At 44.7% G+C, this 26,480-nt stretch overlaps 3 protein-coding genes across 4 annotated transcripts in view; 1 reads left to right on the plus strand and 2 right to left on the minus strand.

Moving 5' to 3' along the window:
* ctsba (cathepsin Ba) overlaps nt 1–18,175 on the minus strand; it is a 52,408-nt gene extending 34,233 nt beyond the window's left edge. The window contains exon 1 of the mRNA XM_079340107.1: nt 18,159–18,175. The gene's annotated coding sequence lies outside the window, so the exon portion shown is untranslated. The remainder of the gene's footprint in view (nt 1–18,158) is intronic.
* LOC306821742 (uncharacterized protein) overlaps nt 1–26,480 on the plus strand; it is a gene marked incomplete at its 3' end in the record, with an annotated part of 90,361 nt that overhangs the window by 11,042 nt on the left and 52,839 nt on the right. The window lies entirely within an intron of this gene.
* itsn2b (intersectin 2b) overlaps nt 9,881–26,480 on the minus strand; it is a 31,427-nt gene continuing 14,827 nt past the window's right edge. The window contains exons 12-40 of one of the 2 annotated variants that reach the window (XM_079340094.1): nt 26,213–26,475; nt 25,970–26,119; nt 25,683–25,823; nt 25,247–25,334; nt 24,842–24,981; nt 23,213–23,394; nt 22,239–23,050; nt 22,033–22,154; nt 21,698–21,901; nt 21,316–21,509; nt 19,650–19,705; nt 19,263–19,429; nt 19,075–19,105; nt 18,826–18,947; nt 17,908–18,004; nt 17,617–17,811; nt 14,820–14,941; nt 14,625–14,731; nt 14,289–14,472; nt 13,956–14,054; nt 13,774–13,857; nt 13,553–13,636; nt 13,407–13,469; nt 12,891–13,040; nt 12,496–12,614; nt 12,319–12,401; nt 12,153–12,236; nt 11,781–11,954; nt 9,881–11,598 (exon numbers count right to left, since the gene is read on the minus strand). In XM_079340094.1, coding sequence (XP_079196220.1) covers nt 11,450–11,598; nt 11,781–11,954; nt 12,153–12,236; nt 12,319–12,401; nt 12,496–12,614; nt 12,891–13,040; nt 13,407–13,469; nt 13,553–13,636; nt 13,774–13,857; nt 13,956–14,054; nt 14,289–14,472; nt 14,625–14,731; nt 14,820–14,941; nt 17,617–17,811; nt 17,908–18,004; nt 18,826–18,947; nt 19,075–19,105; nt 19,263–19,429; nt 19,650–19,705; nt 21,316–21,509; nt 21,698–21,901; nt 22,033–22,154; nt 22,239–23,050; nt 23,213–23,394; nt 24,842–24,981; nt 25,247–25,334; nt 25,683–25,823; nt 25,970–26,119; nt 26,213–26,475 — 4,466 coding nt within the window. In that variant the 3' untranslated portion in view covers nt 9,881–11,449. Of the gene's footprint in view, nt 11,599–11,780; nt 11,955–12,152; nt 12,237–12,318; nt 12,402–12,495; nt 12,615–12,890; nt 13,041–13,406; nt 13,470–13,552; nt 13,637–13,773; nt 13,858–13,955; nt 14,055–14,288; nt 14,473–14,624; nt 14,732–14,819; nt 14,942–17,616; nt 17,812–17,907; nt 18,005–18,825; nt 18,948–19,074; nt 19,106–19,262; nt 19,430–19,649; nt 19,706–21,315; nt 21,513–21,625; nt 21,902–22,032; nt 22,155–22,238; nt 23,051–23,212; nt 23,395–24,841; nt 24,982–25,246; nt 25,335–25,682; nt 25,824–25,969; nt 26,120–26,212; nt 26,476–26,480 lie in introns of both variants that reach the window. The other variant, XM_079340093.1, reaches the window with a different exon arrangement.

A 26,480-nucleotide genomic window follows, 5' to 3' on the forward strand; every position in this document is an offset into this window, starting at 1 on the left:
TTAATCACATCGAAGTGTGTGCAATACAATAAATGACATGAAAAAAGAATCACAACTATTTTGCCATTTTTGCTTCCTGCCGCAATTTAATTACAAAAAACTGCTAAAAACATTGCAACATTCATTGCAATTTTTGGAAAAGCTGCCTCGAAATTAAGGCATTTTAGGCCGCAACAATCCCCCAAAAAGTCTGCGAAATCCTGGAGGGACTGGATTATGAGCCGTATCCCGGTTTTGATCATATTCGGGATATGACGTTTACATGCTCACAGATAAACCTAGTTATTTATATACCTGTATACATGATCTATACTATATACTATCCCAGTTTCTGATTAGTGCATCTTATCTGCACAGGCGCACATGATGTTTCCTTTTTAAAACACAAACCACAGACATTTAGAAATATAAAGGACATGGGAACACTATGCGCTATTATTATTTCAGTTTGGTTTTCAGTTGTAGGATGGTTTGTGTTAATAAAAGAAATTCCACAACATAGCCACCCGGGTCTAAATTACCCCCCGAGGGCAGTGTCAGGGGTGCCTCGTGTCCCCGGGTCTAAATGACCCCCCCGAGGTGCCTCATGTCCCCGGGTCTAAATTACCCCCCCGAGGGCAGTGTCAGGGGTGCCTCGTGTCCCCGGGTCTAAATTACCCCCCCCCCGAGGGCAGTGTCAGGGGTACCTCGTGTCCCCGGGTCTAAATGACCCCCCCGAGGTGCCTCATGTCCCCGGGTCTAAATTACCCCCCCGAGGGCAGTGTCAGGGGTGCCTCGTGTCCCCGGGTCTAAATGACCCCCCCGAGGGCAGTGTCAGGGGTGCCTCGTGTCCCCGGGTCTAAATGACCCCCCCGAGGGCAGTGCCAGGGGGTAAATTCCACAACATAGCCATCCATCCATCCATCCATTTTCTACCGCTTATCCGGGGCCGGGTCGCGGGGGCAGCAGTCTAAGCAGAGACACCCAGATTTCCCTCACCCCAGACACCTCCTCCAGCTCTTCCGGTGGGACCCCAAGGCGTTCCCAAGCCAGCTGAGAGACATAGTCTCTCCAGCGTGTCCTGGGTCTACCCCGAGGCCTCCTCCCGGAGGGACATGCCCGGAATACCTCCCTAGGGAGGCATCCGGACCAGATGCCCGAACCACCTCAACTGACTCCTCTCGATGTGGAGGAGTAACGGCTCTACTCCGAGCTCCTCCCTGGTGACCGAGCTCCTCACCCTATCTCTAAGGGTGCGCCCAGCCACCCTACGGAGGAAGCCCATATCGGCCGCTTGTATCCGAGATCTCGTTCTTTCGGTCATGACCCAAAGCTCATGACCATAGGTGAGGGTAGGAACGAAGATCGACCGGTAAATCGAGAGCTTCGCCTTTCGGCTTAGCTCCTTCTTCACCACGACGGACCGATACAGCGACCGCATGACTGCAGACGCCGCACCGATCCGTCTGTCGATCTCACACTCCATCTTCCCCCCACTCGTGAACAAGACCCAGAGATACTTAAACTCCTCCACCTGGGGCAAGGACTCCCCACCGACCCGAAGGGGGCAAACCACCTTTTTCCGGTCGAGAACCATGGCCTCAGATTTAGAGGTGCTGATCCTCATCCCAGCCGCCTCACACTCGGTAGCAAACCGCCCCAGTGCGCACTGAAGGTCCGGGTTCGATGGAGCCAACAAGACCACATCATCTGCAAAAAGCAGAGACGAGATCCTGTGGTCCCCGAACCGGACCCCCTCCGGCCCCTGACTGCGCCTAGAAATTCTGTCCATAAAAGTAATGAACAGAACCGGTGACAAAGGGCAGCCCTGCCGGAGGCCAACGCGCACCGGGAACAGGTCCGACTTAATACCGGCAATGCGAACCATACTCCTGCTCCGGTCGTACAAGGACCGGACCGCCCTTAGCAAAGGGCCCCGAACCCCATACTCACGGAGCACCCCCCAGAGGGCGCCGCGAGGGACATGGTCGAATGCCTTCTCCAAATCCACAAAGCACATGTGGACTGGTTGGGCAAACTCCCATGAACCCTCAAGCACCCGCTGGAGAGTGTAGAGCTGGTCCAGTGTTCCTCGGCCAGGACGAAAACCGCATTGTTCCTCTTGAATCCGAGGTTCGACTAACAGCCAGAACCTCCTCTCCAGTACCCTGGAATAGACTTTCCCAGGGAGGCTAAGGAGTGTGATTCCCCGGTAGTTGGAACACACCCTCCGGTCCCCCTTCTTGAAAAGAGGGACCACCACCCCGGTCTGCCAGTCCAGAGGCACTGTCCCCGACCTCCACGCGATATTACAGAGGCGTGTCAACCATGACAGCCCCTGCGAATCCAGAGACTTCAGATACTCAGGGCGAATCTCATCCACCCCTGGTGCCTTGCCACCAAGGAGCTTGCCAACTACCTCGGTGACTTCGGCTTGGGTGGTGGACGAATCCACCTCTGAGCACTCAGCCTCTGCTTCCTCAGTGGAAGACGTAAAGGTGGGATTGAGGAGATCCTCGAAGTATTCCTTCCACCGTCCGACTACATCCCCAGTTGAGGTCAGCAGCTCCCCACCTCCACTGTAAACAGTGTTGGTGAAGCACTGCTTCCCCCTCCTGAGGCGACGGATGGTTTGCCAGAATTTCCTCGAGGCCGACCGAAAGTCCTCCTCCATGGCCTCCCCGAACTCCTCCCAGGCCCGAGTTTTTGCCTCCACGACCGCCCGGGCTGCAGAACGCCTGGCCTGCCGGTACCCGTCAGCTGCCTCAGGAGTCCTATGCGCTAGCAACGCCCGATAGGACTCCTTCTTCAGCTTGACGGCCTCCCTTACTTCCGGTGTCCACCACCGGGTTCGGGGATTGCCGCCACGACAGGCACCAGAGACCCTGCGACCACAGCTCAGAGCAGCTGCTTTGACAATGGAGGTGGAGAACATGGTCCACTCGGACTCAATGCACCCAGCCTCCCCCAGGATCTGTGAAAAGCTCGTCCGGAGGTGGGAGTTGAAGACCTCGCTAACAGAGGGTTCAGCCAGACGTTCCCAGCAGACCCTCACTACACGTTTGGGTCTGCCGAGTCTGACCGGCTTCCTCCCCTGCCAGCGCATCCAACTCACCACCAGGTGGTGATCAGTTGACAGCCCAGCCCCTCTCTTCACCCGAGTGTCCGAGACACACGGCCGGAGGTCAGATGACACAACCACAAAGTCTATCATCGACCTCCGCCCTAGGGAGTCCTGGTGCCACGTGCACTTATGAACATCCCTGTGCTCGAACATGGTGTTTGTTATGGACAAACTGTGACTAGCACAGAAGTCCAATAACAGAACACCACTCTGGTTCAGATCAGGGAGGCCGTTCCTCCCAATCACCCCACTCCAGATCTCACTGTCGCTGCCCACGTGAGCATTGAAGTCCCCCAGTAGAACAATGGAGTCCCCAGTCGGAGCACTGTCCAGCACCCCTCCCAGGGACTCCAAGAAGGCCGGGTACTCCACACTGCCGTTCGGGCCGTAGGCCGAAACGACTGTTAGAGACCTGTCCCCTACCCGAAGGCGTAGGGACACGACCCTCGCGTTCACCGGGGTGAACTCCAACACCTGGCGGCTGAGCTGTGGGGCTATGAGCAAGCCCACACCAGCCCGCCGCCTCTCACCGCGGGCAAATCCAGAGAAGTAGAGAGTCCAGCCCCTCTCAAGGAGCTGGGTTCCAGAGCCCAAGCAGTGCGTGGAGGTGAGCCCGACTATATCTAGCCGGTACCTCTCAACCTCCTTCACAAGCTCAGGCTCCTTCCCCCCCAGTGAGGATCCACACTGCACCCGACCCCTACGGCTTCCTCTGTGGATGGTGGGTCCACAGGAGGACGGGCCCGCGTCGTCCTTTCGGGCTGAACCCGGCCGGGCCCCACGGGCAAAGTCCCGGCCACCAGGCGCTCTCCTGCGGGCCCCAACCCCAGGCCTGGCTCCAGGGTGGGGCCCCGGCTCCGCCATGCCGGGCGACGTCACGGTCCTATTTATGTTTTTCTTCATAGGGGTTTTATGAACTGCATTTAGTCTGACTCGTCGCCTAGGACCTGTTTGCCTTGGGTGAATGACCCTAGGAGCTATGTTGAGCTATGTTGTTGGGGGCTCAAAGCCCCCGACAACATAGCTCCTAGGGTCATTCGAGTGCTCAAACTCCCCCACCACGATAAGGTAGCAGTTCAGGGGGGACAACATAGCCACCCGGGTCTAAATGACCCCCCGAGGGCAGTGCCAGGGGTGCCTCGTGTCCCCGGGTCTAAATGACCCCCGAGGAGTGCCAGGGGTGCCTCGTGTCCCCGGGTCTAAATGACCCCCGAGGTGAGTGCCAGGGGGTAAATTCCACAACATAGCCACCCGGGTCTAAATGACCCCCGAGGGCAGTGCCAGGGGTGCCTCGTGTCCCTGGGTCTAAATGACCCCCGCGGGCAGTGCCTGGGGGTAAATTCCACAACATAGCCACCCGGGTCTAAATGACCCCCGAGGGCAGTGCCAGGGGTGCCTCGTGTCCCCGGGTCTAAATGACCCCCGCGGGCAGTGCCAGGGGTGCCTCGTGTCCCCGGGTCTAAATGACCCCCGAGGGCAGTGCCAGGGGTGCCTCGTGTCCCCGGGTCTAAATGACCCCCGAGGGCAGTGCCAGGGGTGCCTCGTGTCCCCGGGTCTAAATGACCCCCGAGGGCAGTGCGAGGATTAAAAAGATTATATAGATGCTAAATGATAAATGGATTTGAGTTTATATGGATTTCTTTTTTAGTCTTCTAACTAATCAAAGCACTTTTACACCTCACATCACACCCACCCAGTTACACACTGATTGCAGTGGTTGCTATGTAGTAACATCCATTAGACGTAACTAATCCATTCATACACCGCCACCGATGCAGCGGGAGCAATGCTGGGTTAAGTGTCTTGCCCAAGGACGCATCGGACATGTTGCTCAGTTGGAGATCAAACCCTCAACCTACCAACTGAGCCATTGCCGCCCCAATCATAAAGTGAAGGTGATGAAAAAAACTTCTTCCACTTCACTTTCTGTGTCCATTCAAAATCCATGCGTTGCTTACCATCAATAATGCATCTATCTTATGCCCCTCCGGCTCAGGACGATGAAATATTAACACTGTTAACTGTGTTTCATGTGTTGTGTTGTCATTCCTCAATGAAATAGCCAGGGACAGGAGTTGTGACTTACAGATGCCCGTCAGGAACATTGGTAGTTTTTCTCCACTGGTATGTTATTTAATTTTTCATGACTGTGAGGGGTGAACCTGCAGTCTAAAATAAAACAGGGTCAACTTCATTATGGATGAAACTATTTAATAATTACTGATAGATTTGAAGAAGAACTCAAGCTAGAACAATTTTCAAAACACATTTTAAAATATGCCCAAACTCTCAGATTCTTGTATTGTCTTTGTTCAGACCGGGATTTCCAATGTTTAAAAAATGTGTTCAGATCGTTGAAGGATAGTGTAGCAAGTATGCTTTACTCTAATTGTTTTCACTACAAAATGATGATCACCCTAACCTGCAGACTTCGTTCATTTTAGAGAGTGAGTTTAGCTCATTGTTTACTGGTTCACTGCTCTCGGTGTAGAAGGAGGCAGCTGTTTTCCACTAAAAAGCCCTGAAGTCATGTTGTACAGCTAAGAATAGCAGCACATCAGACTGTCAGAGTTAGCAACAAGCTAGTGAACACAAAGAAGCATTTAGCGGCTCGAGAGCTGAATATCTCCCTGAGGAGTTGGTGGAGAGCAGAATAGGACTTAAAGTGAATGAAATTGAGCCCATTATATCTTCACAGAGTGTACAAAAACACAACTTAGAATATATGCTGTCGTGCTCCATAATCGCCTCGTGTAACAAGCATCTGAATCTGCTTAATTTTATAAAACGGCTCAGTGATATCCTGAAAGAGATGATTCAGCAAACTTGACTCAAACAACAGTCAATATTAAAATTGGAAGGGACTATTTCCAGCTGTCAATACACATTTGATGCTCTCGTGAGCATTCATTGCAGCAGGATCACCTACTTGGGGTTAGCCAAAATAACCATTGTGTTCATTGAGATGAACAACATGTCAGCCAGTTCAACGTTTGGATTATTATGGCTGTTATTCATTTATAGAGAACTGAAGGCTAAATGCTCAGATGAACAACATTTTTTTTTTTTGGGGGGGGGGGGGGGGGAGGGGGGGGGGGGGTTTAGCTAAACACTTCACATCAGTCACCAGTTCATTGCTGACTGATCTATGCTTCATATTTTGATACGAAATGTAGTCAACGTGTGCTACATGTCATTTCCCAGATAAAGAATGCAAGTTTAACAGTTTTTGGCTGGATTGATAGATTTGATTTTATAAGGTATAATGCATTGTCCTGCTGCACGGTGGTGTACTAGTTAGCGCTCTCCTCAGTGAGAAGGTTAAAACAGGGCTTCCCTGTGTGGAGTCTGCATGTTTACGAGATACTCTGTTTTCCTTTCACCATTGACTCTAAATTACCCATAGATGTAAATGTGAGCGTGGCTGGCTGTCTGTATGACAGCCTGTAGGTGTACCCTGCCTCTCGCCCAATGACAACTGGGATCAACTCAAGTCACTACACATCCCAGAATCGGAAAAGTGGTAAAGATAATAGATGGATAATGTATTGCTGTAGATTGAATTATTAAATGTGTTCCTTTATCTGAAACGTGCTGACTTTTAGCTACATATTGAGTGTTAATACTTTTCTCACTCTTTGATCATCATATTTACTTAACTTCCTTCTTGTTTGTGTCTTCTTTAAGGGCACACAGAGGATAAACATATGATACACAAGTCACACTATACGTTTCATGCAGTTCAAAAATTGACAATGAAAAAAGCTTGTCATCAAGAAAGTCTCTGTCAGCATCACAGATAAATTAAAGATAGATTGTACATTCATCATAAACTCTACTCTTGGAGAAAATAACCTTTACTCACTGTACTCTTACTTTTGTAAATCAGTTAAACAAAATTATTCAAGTAGCGATTCTAAAAATCAGCAAATAAAACAAATCATTTAAACACTTGCTACTATTCACAGTGCAGCTACTAACTGAAGGATGTAAAAACTTCCCCCAGAACTGCTCAAATTTTAATTTAATGCTTCTGAAAGCTTTTTTATTTTTTATATCCTGAAAACAATGTTCCTTCTGCTAGATGAAGACACCCACAAGCTATACTTTTATTTGACAATATGAAGAGACCTGGCTGACCTTTAAAACACACTCCGTCTCTCATTTACTCTCTGTTGCTTCAGGCCACCTTCACTCAATGTAGGTTTTTGGCTACAAAATGGACCTCTCATTATTTTTTGTTTGCTTTGTGTGTCTGTGTGTGTGTGTGTGTGTGTGTGTGTGTGTGTGTGTGTGTGTGTGTGTGTAAGTTACATAAGACAGCTGTTCATGTGGTGATAATCAAATCATTCCCATGACTGAGTCAAGTGGAACTGAGGGCCTCTCAGACTCATCCTCCGTGCACATGGCACTGTCTCCCTGCATACTCTCCTTCTCTGTCCACACGTGTGTTTATTCCTTTCAGTCTCTGCTTTTTCCTCCTCCTGCCTGCAAACTGCTCTCTTCTTCTGCCTAACTGCACTTTCATTTCAGACTTTATCACACTCGCTCCCTCTCCCCTGACCTTGTCTGAACCATTGCCATATTTGTGTTTATTTTCGTCTGCTCTCACTGTCCCTTCAATCATATATCTGAAATTCAATGGGAAGAGGATGAGTCATGATTCATGATTTCCATACGAGGGCTAAAGATATGATAACTAAGTATTTAAGGAGAAACTCAAAATAAAATATATTCCTTTCAGCATTGAAATACAGAATATAAATGTGTTTTTATTTCACAAAAAGATCAGCTTTCTTAACTTTATTTAACCGACGTGTTTGGACACCTTGGTAGTTGGTGAGGTTGTGCACAAAAACCCCTACCCTGCTTCGTGATGTGACAAAGACAGATCTCTGGCATTTATACGATCCATAATGCATTCATTCCTGCACCTCCTGCTCAGTGTGATGAAATATTAACACTGAAATACTCCAAATGTTGCACTTTGTTTCCAGTTTGCTGGAAACTGTGTTTGTTCCCTGTTCGCAGTTGGAAGTGTGCAGAGGATTCATCAAACGTTTTGCTGTCTGCATGTCTGAGAAACATTGCTGATGAGAGCAGTAAAACTAAACGTTTAAAAACAAACAAACCCATCAACCTCCAAATAGCTTTGTCACATGCAAGCTACTATTTCCAAACCAACAAGTCAAAATGTTAGTATAAATATTCACTTTATTAACACTTAGGCCACAACACAAATCGATCTACACATCCATGCTTCTGTGGGAGTGTTCTCAAGTCAGTTCCTTTTATAGTCAAAAGGTTTTAGGTTGGTTTTTTTGTACGTCAAACATAAGATTTTAAACAAGGAATTTGCTTCTGTAGGTCGAACCTTTATGAAATCATATTCCCTGGCAAACTTCCCCACAGAGAAATACACTGTTGTTACACTTCGTGTTATTTAGCATTTTGTTGTGTGCCAATTTTCATGTGTTTGACTTTAGCGCTCCTCTTCTATCAGACATGACACAAATCCCAAATCCCAAAACCTTTGCGTTAAAATTTAAAATTGATCAACACGTTCTCACGTTAAAACCCTGCAGTATGTTATAGATGTCACATGCATCTTCTTAGCAGTGCACTCATCGTTGGATGGTAAATGTGAGACTCAAAGTCATTTGACCCTTTAGGTAACTCCTACATAACTGTGATAACTTGATTTTAAGTTTCATCACATGCTTTTATTTTGCGTTATAGAGTCGCTGAAGATTACAATTTGTAGCCATAAATTAAATTGTTAAAGGGAAAAAAAGAAGGGGGGGGTTGAATGACTATTGTACATCTGGGACACAAATGTTTTTAATTGAGTGTAACAGAATGATTTAGTACTATTTATACCAACACATACCTGAGGCATTAAATCCATTACTACAACAGTAGCATTGCGTTAGAGAGGGTTGAGTTCAGCTGACTTTCTTGGCTATGTGCGTTGCTGTCAGCCTGTCACACAGCCACTCTGTGTGGTTACATAACCACTGTTGCTCCTGTGGACCCCGAGCCAGTGGAGGGTGAAGAAGGACTTAATGAGCTCTATTGGTGCGCACTGACAACTCCACTCTGCACACACTGACTCTGTGTCTGGACACCAACACAAAACCATTGGAAATCAAAATCTGGACTGCTTACAGTATAATAGGGCGACAGCAAAATCATGAAATAATCTGTGTTGTCTTTCAAACTAATTTCACAAATAGGGAACTCTATTAAACTAAAATATGTTTTATGGTCTTAAATATGATCTTAAATGTACCAGATTAGTCTAGCATGTCCTGCCGATATCTAATAAGCTTTTACAAATGTTCTTCTCACTGAGGCAAACTAAAAAACACATGATTTCTGTGATTCACACCAAAAAAAAATAAATAAAATCAACTAAAGCTGAAGTTGAGGGCTACACAGCCTTTGAGTGCTTCTTCAGGACGTTATGTTCTGAAAGTGTAAAAGTGTTAAAGTCACTATTCAAACAACAAATGGACAACTTGTTTACTTTTAATCTCTTTAATTTCACTTAAGAAACCCTGATTCAGAGAGTGCCACATGGCGGCTAAAGTGAGTTACAAACAGCAGGTTACAGACTCCAGGCTGATCAGAGAGACTATCTGGGTTAAAGAGTCCACAGTCGAAGCAGACGTCTGCAGAAAATAAAAAGTAAATTACAAGAGACACTTTAACACCCCTATAAATAAGAAGAAGCGAATCCAGTCTATTTGCACACATAATAAAGAGACATCAAAGTTAAAACAGGACTTTAAAGAGAATTGTGTTGATTGAAGAGACAAATTAATCAAACACAAAAGCACAAAACAAAGGGCCTTACATATGACTAATGACCTCATGTACATAACAGTAAAACACAACCGCAGAAAATCCTTTTGGATGCTTAGTATTGTCTTTTAAAACAATATCAACATGTTTCTGTTACTTAACGTTGCACAAAGACAAACCCCGTGAATAATAACCGATCATCCATGATGACAGCATGCAAAGCTTCTCCAAACCAATGGATGCACACAAGTTAGGAATTAAATACCTTTCTGTTCATTTATGCTCAGAGTGAGAAGAGAAGGTGGATTCAAAGCTAGAAGAACGAAAATACATCAATCCACAGCAGAAACAAAAGCATTTCCACCCTGACACTTCATGGTGGAGGAGTCCTAAGGGGAGAGTTTTGAGGACAGGGATTGACCGAGTTAGTGAAGTGAGGAGTGAACAGTGACACTACAGTATAAAAAAAACAAAACAAGTGAGAAAATAAAATTAACTATTAAGTCAGCAGCAGAAAGAGTTTGAACGTTCATCAATGCAGCTGTTCACATCTGTGTAACTTTGCCCTTTAACTACTTGGCCTTGGCTGGCGTTGTGTATAAAAGAAAAAAAAGCATATAAATACATCCTATAACCACCATCACCTCAAAGAAGAGTTACAATTTTAAAATACTTTGAAAGAAAAAAAGAGAGGATTTCTTTTAAAGCCAGAAGGTAACTCCAGAAGTCGATGTATCAAAAGCCCTTGGCTGAGCACATTTCCTTTGACTAAATGTTAAGTATGATACGTATCCTCAGACTCTGAGCAAAAACACACACACACACACACACACACACACACGCAGACACAAAACATTCTAACAGTTGCAAGACTAAACCCAGGACAGTCTGTCCTCAGATCTTCTACATCAAACTGACTGAGCTCCTTCCACAAACTTCTTTTCAGATTGTTGCCGTTTGTCTCGTCTGCTCTTCAGTGAGAAGATGATGTGATTGAGATCTGACAGACATGAAGCAAAGGCCTCCTGAAAGCAATCAGTCACAAACCTCAAACGTATTAAAATCCTGTAAGAAAAACACACCGCTTTTATATGACCAACGTTGACTGAAACTTCTGTGTAAATCAAGAGTAGCTAAGACGTTAGTATTTGTAGTAGTATCACTTCTTACTGGTTGAATTGATTGCTTTTAAATCATTTTTGACGGTTACTCTTCTCTCTGAAGGTCTGAAACGTTGCCAGCAGAGGACCTGGATTCAGCTTCACACACACACACACCCTCCTTCACAGTGTACAGTACACACTGCTGCATCTGCAATAAAACTCTCTCTGTATGAAGTAATGAACCAGAAACAAAGATGAATCGGACTACTACTGGTTGGTTTTGATGATGTCACTCAAGCCCTTATTCCAATTGGAAGAGTCTTCAGATATCATAGGAGGTATTATTAGTGCTGGTTAAGATCAACAAAAATAAGGCTTCATGTGAGTACATTTTCAGGGGTTTATATAAGTCTATAAGAATATAAATTCTTTATTTCTATTTGTTGCCGAAGAGCTGCAGGTCGAGGCGAACCCACACTTCCCCCGTAGGAACCTCGTGCAGCAGAAGACGACGTGTTACGGGTCCCTTGTTCTCCAACTCTTTCTTTATGGTTGCCACGGGAACCTCCGTCCGACCCAGAAACACTGAAATGAGAGCAGACAAAAAGAGGAACTTTTTACTTGGGTTTAAAAGAAACTGAGAATGAGACATTATTAGCCGCACCCTGACACCACTTCATTCAAAAGCTCTGAAGAGGAATACTTGGGAGTAAAGAAAGGAGGAGAAAAGAAAAGGAGAGAAGGTTAATCAGCAGGTCGGTGCTGACCGTCAGGGGAGAACTGGTCTCTTTCAAAGATGGTGATGCAGAGGACGTCCTGGTAGAGGTCTTTGATGTGAAACTGACAGTTGAAGTTCCACTTGGGGTTCAGAGTATCGTTGAGGGTCCTGGATGTGAAGATCTGAGCTCCCATGGTCACCTCACAGTAAGGGTTACTTTTACCTGCAGGGAGAAACAAAGACAGGCGAGCCGGGACAGAGGAGTTTAAGAACAACTAGAGATAAGAAAATGTCAAACAAGAAGCGAGAGCAACAACAGTGTCGAGTGTAGAGAAGCAAACAAAAGAGCAGTGCATGTAGCACACAGGGTAAAAAGTTCAGTGTTTTTCAAATCCTGCAGCATGAGTGTGTCGATGCTCACCGTTAGATTTTCCCGGCTTGAGCTCAGTGGCCTCCAGGATGGTGACAAGGAGTCTGCCAATTCCACTCGCCTTCACAGATCGAGCTGCAATCACCCACACAAGGATTAATCTGCAGGTCAGGACACGGCCTGTCATCAGTCTAAATGAGTGCGCTAAAACACAAACCTTGATAGGCTTTTTCCCTTTTCTTCTTTTCCGTCTCAATAAATTCCTCGGACGCTGCCTTAATCTTCTGAACCCACGCCGTCCTGGAAACACAAAAACACAGTGATTGCAACTCCCTATTATGTCTATACAGTACATATAGTATGTGTGTGAACGTGTGTGAGTGTGTCACACTACCGTTCGTTAATGTTTTCAGTCTTGAGTATGTAGACTCTATCGATGTGCGAGATATGGAAGACTGGCTCGTCACTAGAGGGATCTGGAAGCTTTACCAGGACTTCATTTAGTAGCACCGGCTGAAGAGGAAAAAAACAAAAGAATACCATCAGACACAACGCTGAATATCCTGCCCCGTTTGCAACACACTTGAAGATTTCTGCAACTCTTTCGTTTTGTCTTTCACTTCTGATATTCCTGACTGAACTCTAAAAAAAATAAAATACAAAATGTATTGGTTATGCCTACAGCAAGAGTAGCTGCCAGATAGTTTTTTTTATCCAAAACAATAACAAAAAAATAATAATACATGATACCTTGATCATGCTGCCTCAGGAGAAGACTCTGATACTTACGGGCTTGTACATCTTGAGCTGTACGTTGTTCTTATGGCTGAACAGCTTGTCAGGCACTGACGAGCTGAACTGTTTGGCTGAATGAGTCAGAAGCAGGAAGTCACTGAAGAGGAAAGCCCACAGGTCCTTGTTGCTCTTCGCTTTGAACATCTAAAAACAAACCAGGGATTTAAAACAATTCCTAAACATTTTTCACTTCTGTAAATCTTTTCCACAAATGACCTCACATCTATCGATCAGCGTGAGAGGACTTTAGATTATCTAACAACTCTTGACATGTCCGTGTATGAACCAGCTCACTGAGCTGAGGTTTCTCTCAGAGGTATGAGGCTTTGACATCTTAAATCTGACACGCTGATGTCTCACCTCCCTGTGCTCCCCACTCAGCCTGGTTCTTAGATCTTAGTACTTACATTTAAAATATTCATTCAGCTAAATTAAAAATTTGGATTTCTCCTGAATATGAAGATCCAACAGATTGTTTCAGTAACTCAGATATGCTGCACTTTTACTCACTTTTCCACTGTGGAGCAGCTTCCTGGGCCCCAGGCAGTTGGTGAGCGAGTTAAAGACCATGTTCTGTTTAACAGAGGACAATTCTTTTTAACTATGAAAGTAATAAAACAGTGACCAATTGAATGAGGCTGACATTAGTTAGTTACCTCTGCAGCCCCATCACACTGTACGTGGCTCTGAATCCATTCCAGTCTGTCAGAGTTCTCCTTTTCTCTCACGCCCTCATTCACCTGATCAACACAGACATTCAGTGCAAAGACATCCATCACATCAAATGATCTTCCTCCACCCCAAAAACATGAAGGAAAAAAAACAGTCTTACACTAGAACTGAACAGATAAAAGATGAGGAACGGAGAAGAACAAACCTGTTGACAAAGTTCTTCTGCTCTCTCCAGAGCCTCTTTCAGTGGACCTCTGTCAGCATGGCCCTCTGCCGTGCACTCCAGGATCTAAACCCACACAGACACACAAGTTCATTCATTTTACCACAGTTACACACATCATAAGGTCATTATATTTAATGAGGAGTTCAAACATGGTGACCTACGTTTTTGATGTGCAGTGGGTAGCGCGTGATCCTCTGCATGGGCTTCAGCAGGAAGCTGGAAAGCGGCATACCTTTACACCTGTAGTCTGTGGCAATTTTCTGATGGGAAGAAAAGACAAATAAACACATTCCATCTCCATGTAAGTGACTGCAACGCTTCTTTTAAAACACTACATGAGAATGTTTTAATGGCTGATTTAAACACCCTTTTTGTTCGTCCATCTCCACCTCCTCCTGCACTTCAAAGCTTTCTTCAGTCACGCTGTTTTACCACCTCCACCTAAACCTTTAGCCCCGACTCATTCCTTCCTCACGCTCTTCTCTCCTTCATACCTTGAGAAAGTTTTTAAAGTCCGGCTCGTTGTCGTAGCGAGTCTGCAGCAGTGCGGCTCCATTGATCTGGCAGGAGCAGAAGCGGATGTAGGGCTGCATGTGGGACAGCTCTGCAGCCAGGATGTCACCCACCATGTGCACCGGCATGTTCTCCCCTCCCATCTTCTTACGCACACGTAGAGCTCTGCACATGCATATTAGTAAAACACAGGAACATAAGAAGCTCTGGACAGATTCCAAATAGACCCAACATTTAAAAAGCTGCACTTAAATATTATTTCTGTCAGACAAACATTCCCCACGAGATCACAATCACTCTGCTAGTGAGGCATTTACTTAAGAAGTTTGGTGTTGCAGGTCAGCAGGTCTTTCCAGTTAACAAAGATCATATTCATCTCTTCATCCTTCATCCGGCCTGACTCCGACATGGGCTTATGGAAAACCTGCACAACCAGCACAGAAAGACAGAGTTAGGGATGTAAAAAGACTAAGATTGATTTGTTTTCTATGTGAGTAATTTGTGTTTATTACATCCAGCACTATCTGCAAGTCTTCCACGTATCTCTCCTCTGTCTGTAACAACTCATGGATGTAACCCTGCCTCTTCTTCTCCTGTGGGCTCAGAGAGTCCAGGCTGTTCAGGTCTGCACACCCTGCAGGAGAGGGGAAAAAAACCAATGTTGGAGTGAACAGTTTAAGTGAAAAGAGGCATCTAACGCCTCCTGCTGGACGATTGGACAAAAAGCAAGTATGGTGCACGACAGACACTTTGAAGGAGGACACTGACATCAGAGGGAAGGTAAAATGTAGGAATGAAAAGGTACAAAGGAAAGACTAAATGGGATTAGCAAACACGCTCCAACTTACCTGATAGAGGAGCACCATTAAGCCAATGTGTGTGTCCAACACGAGCGGACTCCTGCTCCCTCACTGACCCTGCTCTATCCTCTGCCTCATCACCCGTCTCACCCCACAGTCTCAGAAAGTGGAATCCGCTCTGTAAATTCATCACTTTATTCTGTTGTAATAATTTTTAGTCTGTCTTCTGTTGCTCGATGTTGGCTCTGACTATTTGTCTTCTCACTCTGAGCCGTTATCTCCTCATAAAGGTATGAGACTCAAACTTCTCAATCTGTTTGTACCAAAACAGGAAGGAGGATTCTTGGCTCTCTCTCTCTCCCCCCGTTCTTCTGACGCATGTTCAGTGAGTACAGAAAACTTTCTTTTTTTTTTTTTTTAAAGATTTTAATGACTTCTGCCACTGTAATAAACCCCCTGAAATAAAAAGCATTTCAAACTGCTTTACTCAAACAGCTGAAAAGCTTGTTCACAAGTGTATCCGTCTGTGTGTCTCACGTGCATAGTGTTTACTGTACAAACACGTACACATACATGTACACAATAACCCTGCAGAGGTGAAGACTCTGATTTCATGTAGCAACCATAAAACAGTTACTTTCTTGCAAATCAATCTTTATTTGGATATTTTACTTCAGAATCAGAAAATAGATGACACATTCAAAAATAGTTAAACACCTTCTGCTCCCTGATGTTCTCTCCATATACTGTAGATCATTGAATCAGCAGTGCTCTCAGCATTTGTTGTCAGGATGCAGGTTTCTGTCAGTGTGGCTGACACAGCTTCTCACAAATCTAAAGAGAGTTTGTGGTGAACTGTAAATCTTTTCTTTTTCCACACTAATGACTAACATTTAAGTGATGTGACAGTGGAGCACTAAAGACATCTGAACTGTATAGAATATTTGACTTGATGACTTATTATTCATCTGAATGGTTACAGGTATCACAGTATCTCATGTGAAGCTTGCATAGTATTTATTTCATGTTCACCTGAATATAACGTCTTATTTCATGTTCACCTGAATATAACGTCTTATTTCATGTTCACCTGAAGATAACGTGTCCATCCAGTCACTCATGATTACCCCCCCCCCCACCCCCCCGCAAAAAAATTAAAAATAAATTCAGAAGAGCATGAAAAAAAGCATTCAGTTAAATAGAAGGTGCAGCAGCAGTTTGCAGTATTGCCTCAGGAGGCCAAAGCAGACGTCTGTCCATGCCTTAAAAACTGTGTGCCATATGGTCACTTCATCGCACGTCCATACTACTTCTGTTAGTGATGACAGCTGACCCAATTATAGCTTTTAAATGTAGAGTGCAGACTGGATATTTCTGCTTGTACTATTAGGATCCAAATGAAGTCAAAAAGAGTTTTTTTAGAGGCTTAGAATCGAATGCGCACTGCAAAAAATGGTTATAGAGCTCACAAAGTGAAAGCCAAAAGGAAGCATCCAAATATCTGTTCATGGAGAAAAACAACCATTTGTAATTTCAGCATGTTCTCTACCAATTTGTATTTGTAACAGTATTCCTCCTGGAACATGTTTCTTTGTTCATGTTTAAATTTCACCTTGTGCCTTGTTTCAAGCGTCTAGTTTAAGATAAGTGCGAGCAGGAACTGAAAGCAGCCATCTTTCTAAATAAATAAATATAAATAAAAAAAAAAAATCGACAGGCATGAAGGTAAGTGTGATATTCATTGTTTGTAGTTTTATAGAGGGACTATCTGTTCCAACTACAGACACACCTGTGAGCGAGTAGTGGGCTCTGTGTGAGCTGGACCCCTTAAAACTGGAGTGAGAATGGTGAAACATGTCAGAGGAAGAGAGAAGAAACAGATGAAGAACAGGTGATGTTAAAAGTGGATGATGGGGTGTAAATAAAAGTAGATAAGGGGGCAAGCCACAGAGAGACCCACTCTTACTCTGTAAGATGTATTTGAGGATTAAGTAGATGGTTCAACTTCATCTTTTCATAATGAGAACAAAAAAGACATGAGGCACAGAGGCTTTCACACACACAGACTCTTATGGTCATACAAAGACAGTCAGATTAGTTCAGTGGGAAAGGTTAGTAGAATGGGAGTCCAAAGATTTCGCCCCTTCAGAGCAGAGAATTAAACTGGGTCTCTCTGAAGTCAGGAGGAGGAGAGGAAGAACAGGAGGAGGAGGAGGAGGAGGAGTTTCTACCGCCCTAGAAGGAGAAAGAGACAGAAGCAAAGAAGAAGGGGAGAGAGAGGGAGGGAGAAATAGAGATTGGGGAGGTGGGAGGACAAAGAGCAAGGTGAGATAGTCAGTGTACAGGTCCAGGTAAAGAGAGGAGTGGATGAAAAAAAAAAAAAAGCATGAATAGAAATCGGGGGTTGCAGATTTAGTCACCGTAGCTTGAAGCGACAAAGAAAAGGATCTATGTGTTTAAAACATGCACAATGGCTTTGAATGACTTTTACACTAAAGGATCTGCTTACACTGTTGGCTGGGGTCACAGTCAGCTGTAGTCAACTTCACATAGTTGGTGGGGAAGAGACCGGTGGTCCCGTTGATCTCTCCTTTCCACCAATCAGGGTCGTTCTTATCCAAGACGTTGATCAGCTGACCTTTTGAAAAACTCATCTCGTCTCCGTTGGCCGCCGTGTAGTCGTATATGGCTATCACCTGACAGACTGAGAGAAAGGAGGACCAAGTCTTTATTATTTTTAATTACTCTTTTTTAAATTGTACCTTGATATTTTACTCTTCATCAGTATGTATGTTGGAACCTGTTTGGGAAGCTGGTGTGGATTTGCCGCTGTTGGATCCCAGTATTTTGACATGAGAAGCAGGGAACCAGCCCTTCTGACGCTTTTTCCCTCGCGCCTACAAACAGAGAGAAAGGCACCTTTAGAAACATACACACTTATGGTGGCCTGGAGTTTGAATCAAGAGAGCAATGATGCAGACTTACAATAAACCCCAAACACATAAACAAAAAGATGGTGAGAGGTGAGGTCAGAACATCGCTCAAATCGCTCTCTCGGACCACCAGTCAACTAATCTAAATTTCTTCAGGGTCGATGAAATCCTGTTCAGCACATTACCCAACTTTTTTTTCTGGTCACAAATTATTCAAAATGCACTTTATCGTGTTTTTTTCAACACTAAAATGTGTCCCTTGTTTGTCTGCAAACCCCCAGAATACAAGAAAAGTGCATCCCCGCTGTCTTCTGCCTGCTTCACTTTTCAGAAAACAGGCCGTTTGGAGATTTTACCTTCATGACATCACAAAGGGCAGTAAACCCTGAGTGACAATACAACAGCTTGTTCAGCCCAGTGAGACTGCCTTCTCAGCGTCAACAATTGGCCATGGTGCCAAAAAAGGCCCAAGCCCTTCCAGGGGGGCGTGGTCAGACACAGCTCATTTGTATTTAAAGCTACAGACACAGAAACAGCCTTTTCTAAGCAGGGCTAAAATGGAGGTGGTTTATAGAAGTGATCAAACTCAGGAACAGAGTGGAGTGGAGTCTGAGCAAAAAACTTCACAGACATGTTTTTGGGTAGCTCTGGAACTTACTGTATTAAAACCTGTTGAAAATAAGTCACACAGCTGCTCACAGGAAACTCTGAGTTGAAATGTAACACAGACCCTATCTTAATACCTCCTGTACAGTATTCCACAACAAACAGATATACAGACTGACCTGCAGTTCACCAAGCCACCAGCCAGAAACGTTCTTGCAGAGGATGAGGATGAGCTGACCATTTTCCAGATTCAGCTGCTCAGGGGTCGTAGAGGAGTGGGCCCGCATGACCTGGGCGATCTCTGTGAGAGCGTTCAAAAAAATAGACATGAAAATGAAAACTCCAACAGTGCGCGAAAGCTGAAGTTGTAGCCAGAATCAGAGAGATTTAAAAAACAAAAGAAAAAAAGAAGAGGAATCTGAGCTCACCTGGCTTCTTCTTTCCAGATGTGCTTGATGTCTAAAAAACACAAAATGATCATTTTGACTCGAAAGAAGTACCACATCAAACAGGAGATTATGTAAAATAAAAAGAACCATCACAACACCATTTTAAATAGTGTATTGCAGTGGTGGAAAGATACAAGTGTGTGTCTGTTTGTGTTCACAGGTCTTACATCCGTCTCTTTAGGTTTGACGTAGTTGCTGGGGAAGAGGCCGATGCGGTTGCCTATCGAGCCGTTCCACCACTCTCCTTCTCTTTTGCTCACCAGGATCACATCTCCCTCTGCGAATGTGAGATCACCAGGCTCTGGAGACTCATAGGTGTACAACGCCACGTATTCTGGAAAAAGAACAGTTCATATAAATACAAACGAACAGTCAAAGCGACAGCCAATATTCATATACGAGGGATGTACAGACTTTACGTACAATCAATAACATGAAACATATTTAAAATCCCTTACACTCAACTTCAATTCTTGTCCCTTTTTCCCCCTAAAAGCAAACGATCATGAAACATTCTGACACCAGGAAAACGATCAGAGGAAAAGTAACTGCACCTTCAAGCTGCAGGCTGTCTCCAGAATCTGAAACATCAGGAGGTGAGCTCTTCATGCTGCAAACACACAAAGATAACTTTGTAATACTCATGTATGTACTTCATCTTCTTCATGTATTATTTTTTTTTTAAACATACCTGGTTCAAATCATCAAGCAGCTAACAGGATTAACACAGTTGTACTAAAATATTCTTTCAAACTCTTTCGGATCTCCTGATGAAGATCAGTCTGCTGTATGGTCTTTGTTGAAAGTTAAAGTTGGTAAGAATACCTGGGGTCATACTTTTTTAAAGGGGCAGCAACATTTGAACTTCCTACTTATAATAAAAGAAAACCCAGAGGCTCTACTTAATCTGCAGTCTCATTACATTAGGTAAGCAGCCAAATCATCAGAGGTAAAGGACCGTGCTCTTGATTGACTGGTTTAACAAGAAATTCACCTTCAGGTTCAGTTTCTTCTTCACAGTAACACAGGGACATAATGCCAGGTTGAATCATAGTGTATATAAAGCTTCATTGTGTTTTAGTGTGTGACATTCAACACAGAGGACAGCTCATGACAGAGAATGATGGAGTCAAAATAGCTCACATGACCACACCTTCAGACTCAGGATGAAACACATCGTCATGCGTCTAATCACATTTTCTCTGAGAACAAAAGGATCCTAATAGTGGGCGGGTGAGTCCCTCTGGCTGCATGATGTCACAAACAATATAACACGAGTCACCAGCAGTAATACCGAGGTTGTGGTGAACAACGTGTGGACACCATGCTCTACCTCTGAGGTTTGGACACTGTGAGCCCCCTTCACAAATCAAGACACTTGTGCATCAAGAGATTAAATGTCACAGTGAGGACTACAACCTGAAGCCTTTGTTTCCGCCTCTAAAATGTCAACATTTAAACCGACTTTAACGATACCTCATAAGTTTCTGTTTTGCAATTTCCCATTAGACGTACAAACTAAACTAACGCCGGATTGTTTAGACACTCACTATGTGGTGACTGATGTAGTGCTTAAACTAGCAATGATAATACTGTTTCTTTCACTTAATAATGTACTATTTATGATGACATCATGTACTATTTATTATGACATGTGTTGCTGCCTTCTTGTGAAAGAGATCTTAATCTCAATGGTTAATTACTTGGCTAAATAAAAAAAATAAAAAAAATCTACTAACAGTGTGAGTCTGAAGAAGATCAAGCCCCTGAAGTGGACAGACAATATGAGGCTCCAGTGTAGCCAATGAATATGTACTGGTAGACCTGGAGCCAGGGTCAGCCTCAAGGAAGCTTCTATCAGGATCACTTGTAAAAATAAAACTCTTGGCTTTTTGTGGATATCAAGGCCTTTTGGGTTTTGATCATTGTTCACAGTTTGTCTGGCAGCTTAAGTCACGAGAAAGGAATTTGATTTGGAGTTAAAAGTCAAGGCTTACAGTTGAATTCTATAAACAGATAACTGTATGTACATGTTTAAAACCATTTAAAAGCTCCATTGTTGTCGTACTGTGGCCGACTTGCTCAGAGGCCGACAGTCAGACATCATGTGCTGCCTCATATGCTCTTGTTACTAAAGGTGGGGATCTTTTAACAAAGAGACACATCTACATCCCTCACCCTCTTGGGTGAAGAAATAAAAATGAATGTACGAAGACTTACTCTGAACTGTCCTCTTCACCAAGAAGTGTCACATATGTCTTGGGGAACCAGCCCTGTTCACCATTCAGCTCTCCCAGCCACCAGTTCTCCTGCTGCTCCAACACCTGGATGACATCGTCCTTATTGAAGTTCAGGTGGTTGTCTGTCTTGGCGGTCCATGAGCACAGTGCCTGGGCTAACACGTTACCCACCACCTGCTGGGAGAGGCCCAGAAAGTAGGTACAGTGAGTATTTGAGAGGAAATCTGTCCAGACAATAAGGAAAGTGCTAAAACCAATTCACTGCCTCCGACAGGTGTCAAACCCCTCACCTGTCCTTGGGTCTCAAGGGGTGCAGGGTTTGGAGAGTGTGTTGGTGTGAAGGCAGATTTTGTCCCAGCTACCTTGGCAGCCTCGAGGGCATTGGACAGCTGTGACTGAAGGGGCATTTTAGGAGCTCCAGCGGGAGCAGAAGAAGAAGCAGCGGCGGCACTGTTCGCTGTGACGGACGGAGCTATTCTTTCGACATAGCTTTCTGGGAACCAGCCCATCTTCCCCTGTCTGCTGCCACACAGCCAGCCCTCCTCTCGCTCGGTCGTCTCATCCACCTGATGGGAGGGGAACCCAAGGAAAAGGATGAAATCAAAGGAGGAGATTTGAACAAGTGAAAAGTTTGATCGTTTTCGGGTTTTAGCCGTTTCCTCTTCCCGACTCTCCCGACGTTGTTTTGTGCTCTTACCTCAATGATATCGTTTGCATTGAAAGTGAGCTCTTCGTTGTTTCGTGCAGTGAACGGGTAGAGCGCTTTGAAGGAGGTGAGAGCTGCTGATTTCCTGTGATGTGTGGCTCTGGGTTGTCCACCTTAAAGAGGCACATGGAGGGTCATAAAGTGAACTTTAAAAGAGGTCTTAAAAAAACACTTAAGTAAGAAAACATGTGTGTTACCTTTCCTCTCCTCCAGCCCTCTGAGCAGATTCGTCAGCTTCTCCTGAATGTCTATTTTACCGACTACTGCAGCTGGCTGCTGCTGACGAGGAGCGTCTTCTCTCCTCTTTCTCTCCTCCTCCACTTTTCTCCTCTCATCTTCTGCCTCCTTTCTCTTCATCTCCTCTTCCGCCCTCTTCCTTTCCTCCTCACGCTTCCTTTTGTCCTCTTCCTGCTGCTGCCTCCTCCTGTCTTCATCCCTCTTTCTTCTGTCCTCCTCCTCCTCTCTCCTCTTTCTTTCCTCCTCCTCGTGTCTTCTCCTCTCCTCCCCGTCTCGGACAGCCGCTAGGGCCGCCCTCTCTCTCCTCCTCTCCTCCTCCTCCCTCTCTCTCTTGCGCTCCTCCTCTCTCCGCTCCTCTTCTAACCTCTTCCTCTCCACCTCCCTCTTTTGCCGCTCCTCGTCTTCTTTCCGTCTCTTCTCCTCTTTCTTCCTCTCCTCCTCCAGCTTTCTCCTTTCTTCTTCTAGCAGCCTCCTCTCCTCCTCCAGCTTCCTCCTCTCCTCCTCCTGCCTCCGTCTCTCCGCTTGCCTCTGCCTCTCTTCCTCTTCTCTTTTCCTCCTTTCCTCCACCTCCCTTCTTTTGCGCTCTGCCTCCTCCTTTGCTCTGAGCTCTCGTTCAGCCTGCTCCTTGGCCGCCTGGATGAGAGCCTGTTTCTCTCTTTCTTCCTCCTCCCTCTGTTTGGCTTCTCTCTCCTCCTGAAGCTTCCTCTGACGTTCCTCCTCGTCCCTCTTCAGTTTCTCCTGCCACTGGCGCTCTTTTTCAATCTTAATTCGCCTGTGAATGGAGCAAACACTGAAGTTATTTTTAAAAGTTCGTAAAGATGAGAAAGTGGGAATGGAAATATCAAGGCATTTACATTTTGCTGTTTTAGTTGAAACTTCGTTTGAAAAATGGCTGATCCTGAAAAAATAAATCTGTGTAAAAGAAAAAAAATACCTCTGAGCTTCCTCTTCCTCCCTCTGTCTTCTTTCTTCTTCCTGGCGTTTCCTCTCCTCTTCCTTCCTTCTCTTTTCCTCTTCTTGCTCCTTTCTCCGGATCAGCTCACGCCGTTTGTCCTCTTTGACGCTCCGTAGTTTCTCCAGTGCTGCCTGCTGCTGTCTCTGGCTCTCCCTAAGTTCCTAATGCAGCAAACAAACATTTTACTCAAAGAGTGCAGTAGTAGTGGGGGGGGGGGAGTTTCTGGGCAAACACATACGTTTTTTATAACTGGGTGACTAAATATTAGTGATTAGAAGCGAGCTCTGAGACAGAGAGAGAAGAATAAAGAGAATGAGAATAAAAAACAGAAAAGTTAAGTCTGCTCTGAAAGTTTCTGGGGAAATATAAGACATTAAAAGGAGAACAACAAAGACACCTAAAGTGAAAACCTTTAGTAGGTAGAAGAGGTTACGGAGGCAGGCCAGCAGACAGAAGACAGCATGAAGCATAGAGTTCTCCTCAGCCACATACTGAAACGTCTGGGGACAAGGAAATACAAGACGGGTGAGAGGGAAGAGAGAGAAGACAAAAGAGAGAGGAGGAAGATGAAGGAGCAAAGAATGAGGAGATAAGAAGAAGAAGAAGAAGAAGAAGAAGAGAATAGGAAGAGGATGTTAAACTTAATAAAAGGGACAAAAGTTATAATGGAAGGTAAAGCTGAGGAGGAGAGAAAATTATAAAAAGGGAAAAGCTGCAGAAGTTAGTACGTATTTATGGAACCTTTATAACAATAACAAAGACCTGCCCTTCATATTCAGTGTCTTAACATAAGTTACAATTTGGCAAAATATAAATAAAAACTGAGTTGACCTTAAACATTTGCACATTTTTTTAAATTGATAAAAGTTTTTGTTCCTTCAAATGAGAAATTTAAATGTTGGTAAATAAGGCAATAAAGCTATGGACTTTATAACTTTTACTTCATGATTTTCAGTAACTTTTCAGTAATGTGAAAAAACAAACAAGTTATGTTAAATTCAGAAAATCAGATAAAAAGAGAGCTGTGTGTACACATACACACGCAAAAAACCCCTCCTAAAAAATTGATTAGTATTTGGGGTTGAGCTACATGTGTGAACACAAACATACAAACTTTTCATTCTGACCAGTCCCACTGGTTATGCTCTGTATGTGAGAACGCAGCAGGATGTAAATAGAAGAATTCACCGAGAGCGAGTGTATTCTCTGTGATTGGTGCACATTGACTGTCTGCATGTGACCGTCTCCATGCACAAGATGCTGCATGATGTGTTTCTGTTCACCAGAATGTTCTTCTCCGTTTTTTATTGATATTGTGAAGTGTATTTCTCCATATGTCGTTCCCAAGGAGTGCAGATGTGAAAATGGCTTCGCACACAGGGAAAGTTGTGAATGTGTTGAAAAAGTAAAGGACAAGTAGACCACTGTTCTTTGCCAGCACCGCCCTAAAAGGACTGGCTTTAATGAACAGGCAGATTTGTAGCGATATACTGCTGTTGTTTTCAGCAGTATATCGCTACAAATCTGCCTGTTCATTAGTGTTGTTCAAAGTCAAAAGAAGTTTTTAAATGATCTCATACTTATGTTGTATTTGTACTTAATCCTTACTTGCACATCTTTGTTGTACTGGTCCATCTCGCTCAGTTTTGCTGCAGTTTCTTTCTCCAGGGCTTCCATCTGCTGTCGCAGTTTCATACACGTCCCTTTTTTCTCTGTCGCACCCACCTTCAAGGTGGACATGGACGACACTACGAACAGATCAAACACAAGCTAGAATCCAAAACAAAACAGTACCATAGCACCAGCTGGCATGCTGACAAGGTACAATCCATTATATTCTCACCTACATATTTCTATGTATGTATGTTTGTGCACTTTGTTCAAAGTCTCGAGCTTTTCATGAACTTAGCTCTAAGATTTCTGCTGTTTGTGTGTAAATATTCATACTGCGACATGCCTCCAAAAATCTGCATGAATGTGTTATGTTCTAAATATTTTATGCTCAATACTGACCTGGCATGTTGTTGAGAGCCATGTTCTTCAGTTTCTCGGTCAGTCTCTTCTGCTCCGGTGTCAGCTGGGACAACGTCCTCTGGAACTCCTGACCGAGAGGAGTGCACGAAAAGAAAGAAAGAAATGTGTCACTGGACAAAATTATTTGAGTAACTTCGATGTAAAGTTGCTAATTCTCTACACAGCGTTAAAACTTTTTATAAAACCACATGAACAAAAAGAACACACACACACACACACACACACACACACACACACACACACACACACACACACACACACACACACACACACACACACACACACACACACACACACACACACACACACACACACACACACACACACACACACACACACACACACACACACACACACACACACACACACACACACACACACACACACACACACACACACACACACACACACACACCTCGAGCTGTTTCTGCAGGTTGGTGATGTCCTGCTGGCGTGTTTCTATCTTCTGGTTGGTCAGATCAAGCTCGGTCTTCTGAAGTTTCTTTTTGTTCTGAAAGTCACGCAGCCGGTCTGAGATCTGACGGTGCTTGTTACCCTGGAGTAGAGACACAAAGAGCGTGTGAGAAAGTAGTGACAGAAACTTTACAAATGTGCATGATGGGTGAGAGCCAGCTGGAAAGACTAAAGTATGCCGACATGACTGTAACTATAACTTCTACAATGCCCCTCTTTGTCACTCACCACAGCCTCCAGCTCCATCTCCAGACTTCTTTTCTTTGCCTTCAGTCTGATTATATCATCCTGTTCCTGCTCCCTCTTTATCTGGAGCTCTCCCCTCCGCCTCTTCTCCCACTCCTCCTTCCTCTGTCGCTCGAGCTCCCGCTGTGCTGCCTGGAATGAACCCACACAGGACAATGCAGTGTAAAGTTACGGCTCAAAACTGCATAGCACTTATTCAGACAATTTTTAACATCTTCCTCGAACCTCTTTCCTCTCTATCTCCCGCTGTCGCTCTTCTTCTTTTTGCCTCTCCAGCTCCCGCTGTCGCTCCAGCCTCCTCTCCTCCTCTTTCCTCCTCCTCTCCTCAGCCTCTCGAGCCTCCTTCTCTCTCTTCTCTCGCTCCTCCCTCTCCTTCTGAGCACGCCGCTCCTGCTCCCTCCTCTCAGCCTCCAGAAGAGCCAGTCGTCTTTTCTCCAGCTCTGCGTTTCCCCGCTCCAGGTTAGCTTTGAATTTATCCTCAAAAGAATCTGAA

The sequence above is a fragment of the Symphodus melops genome (genome assembly GCF_947650265.1).
Source record: "Symphodus melops genome assembly, chromosome: 3".
Lineage (NCBI taxonomy): Eukaryota > Metazoa > Chordata > Actinopteri > Labriformes > Labridae > Symphodus > Symphodus melops.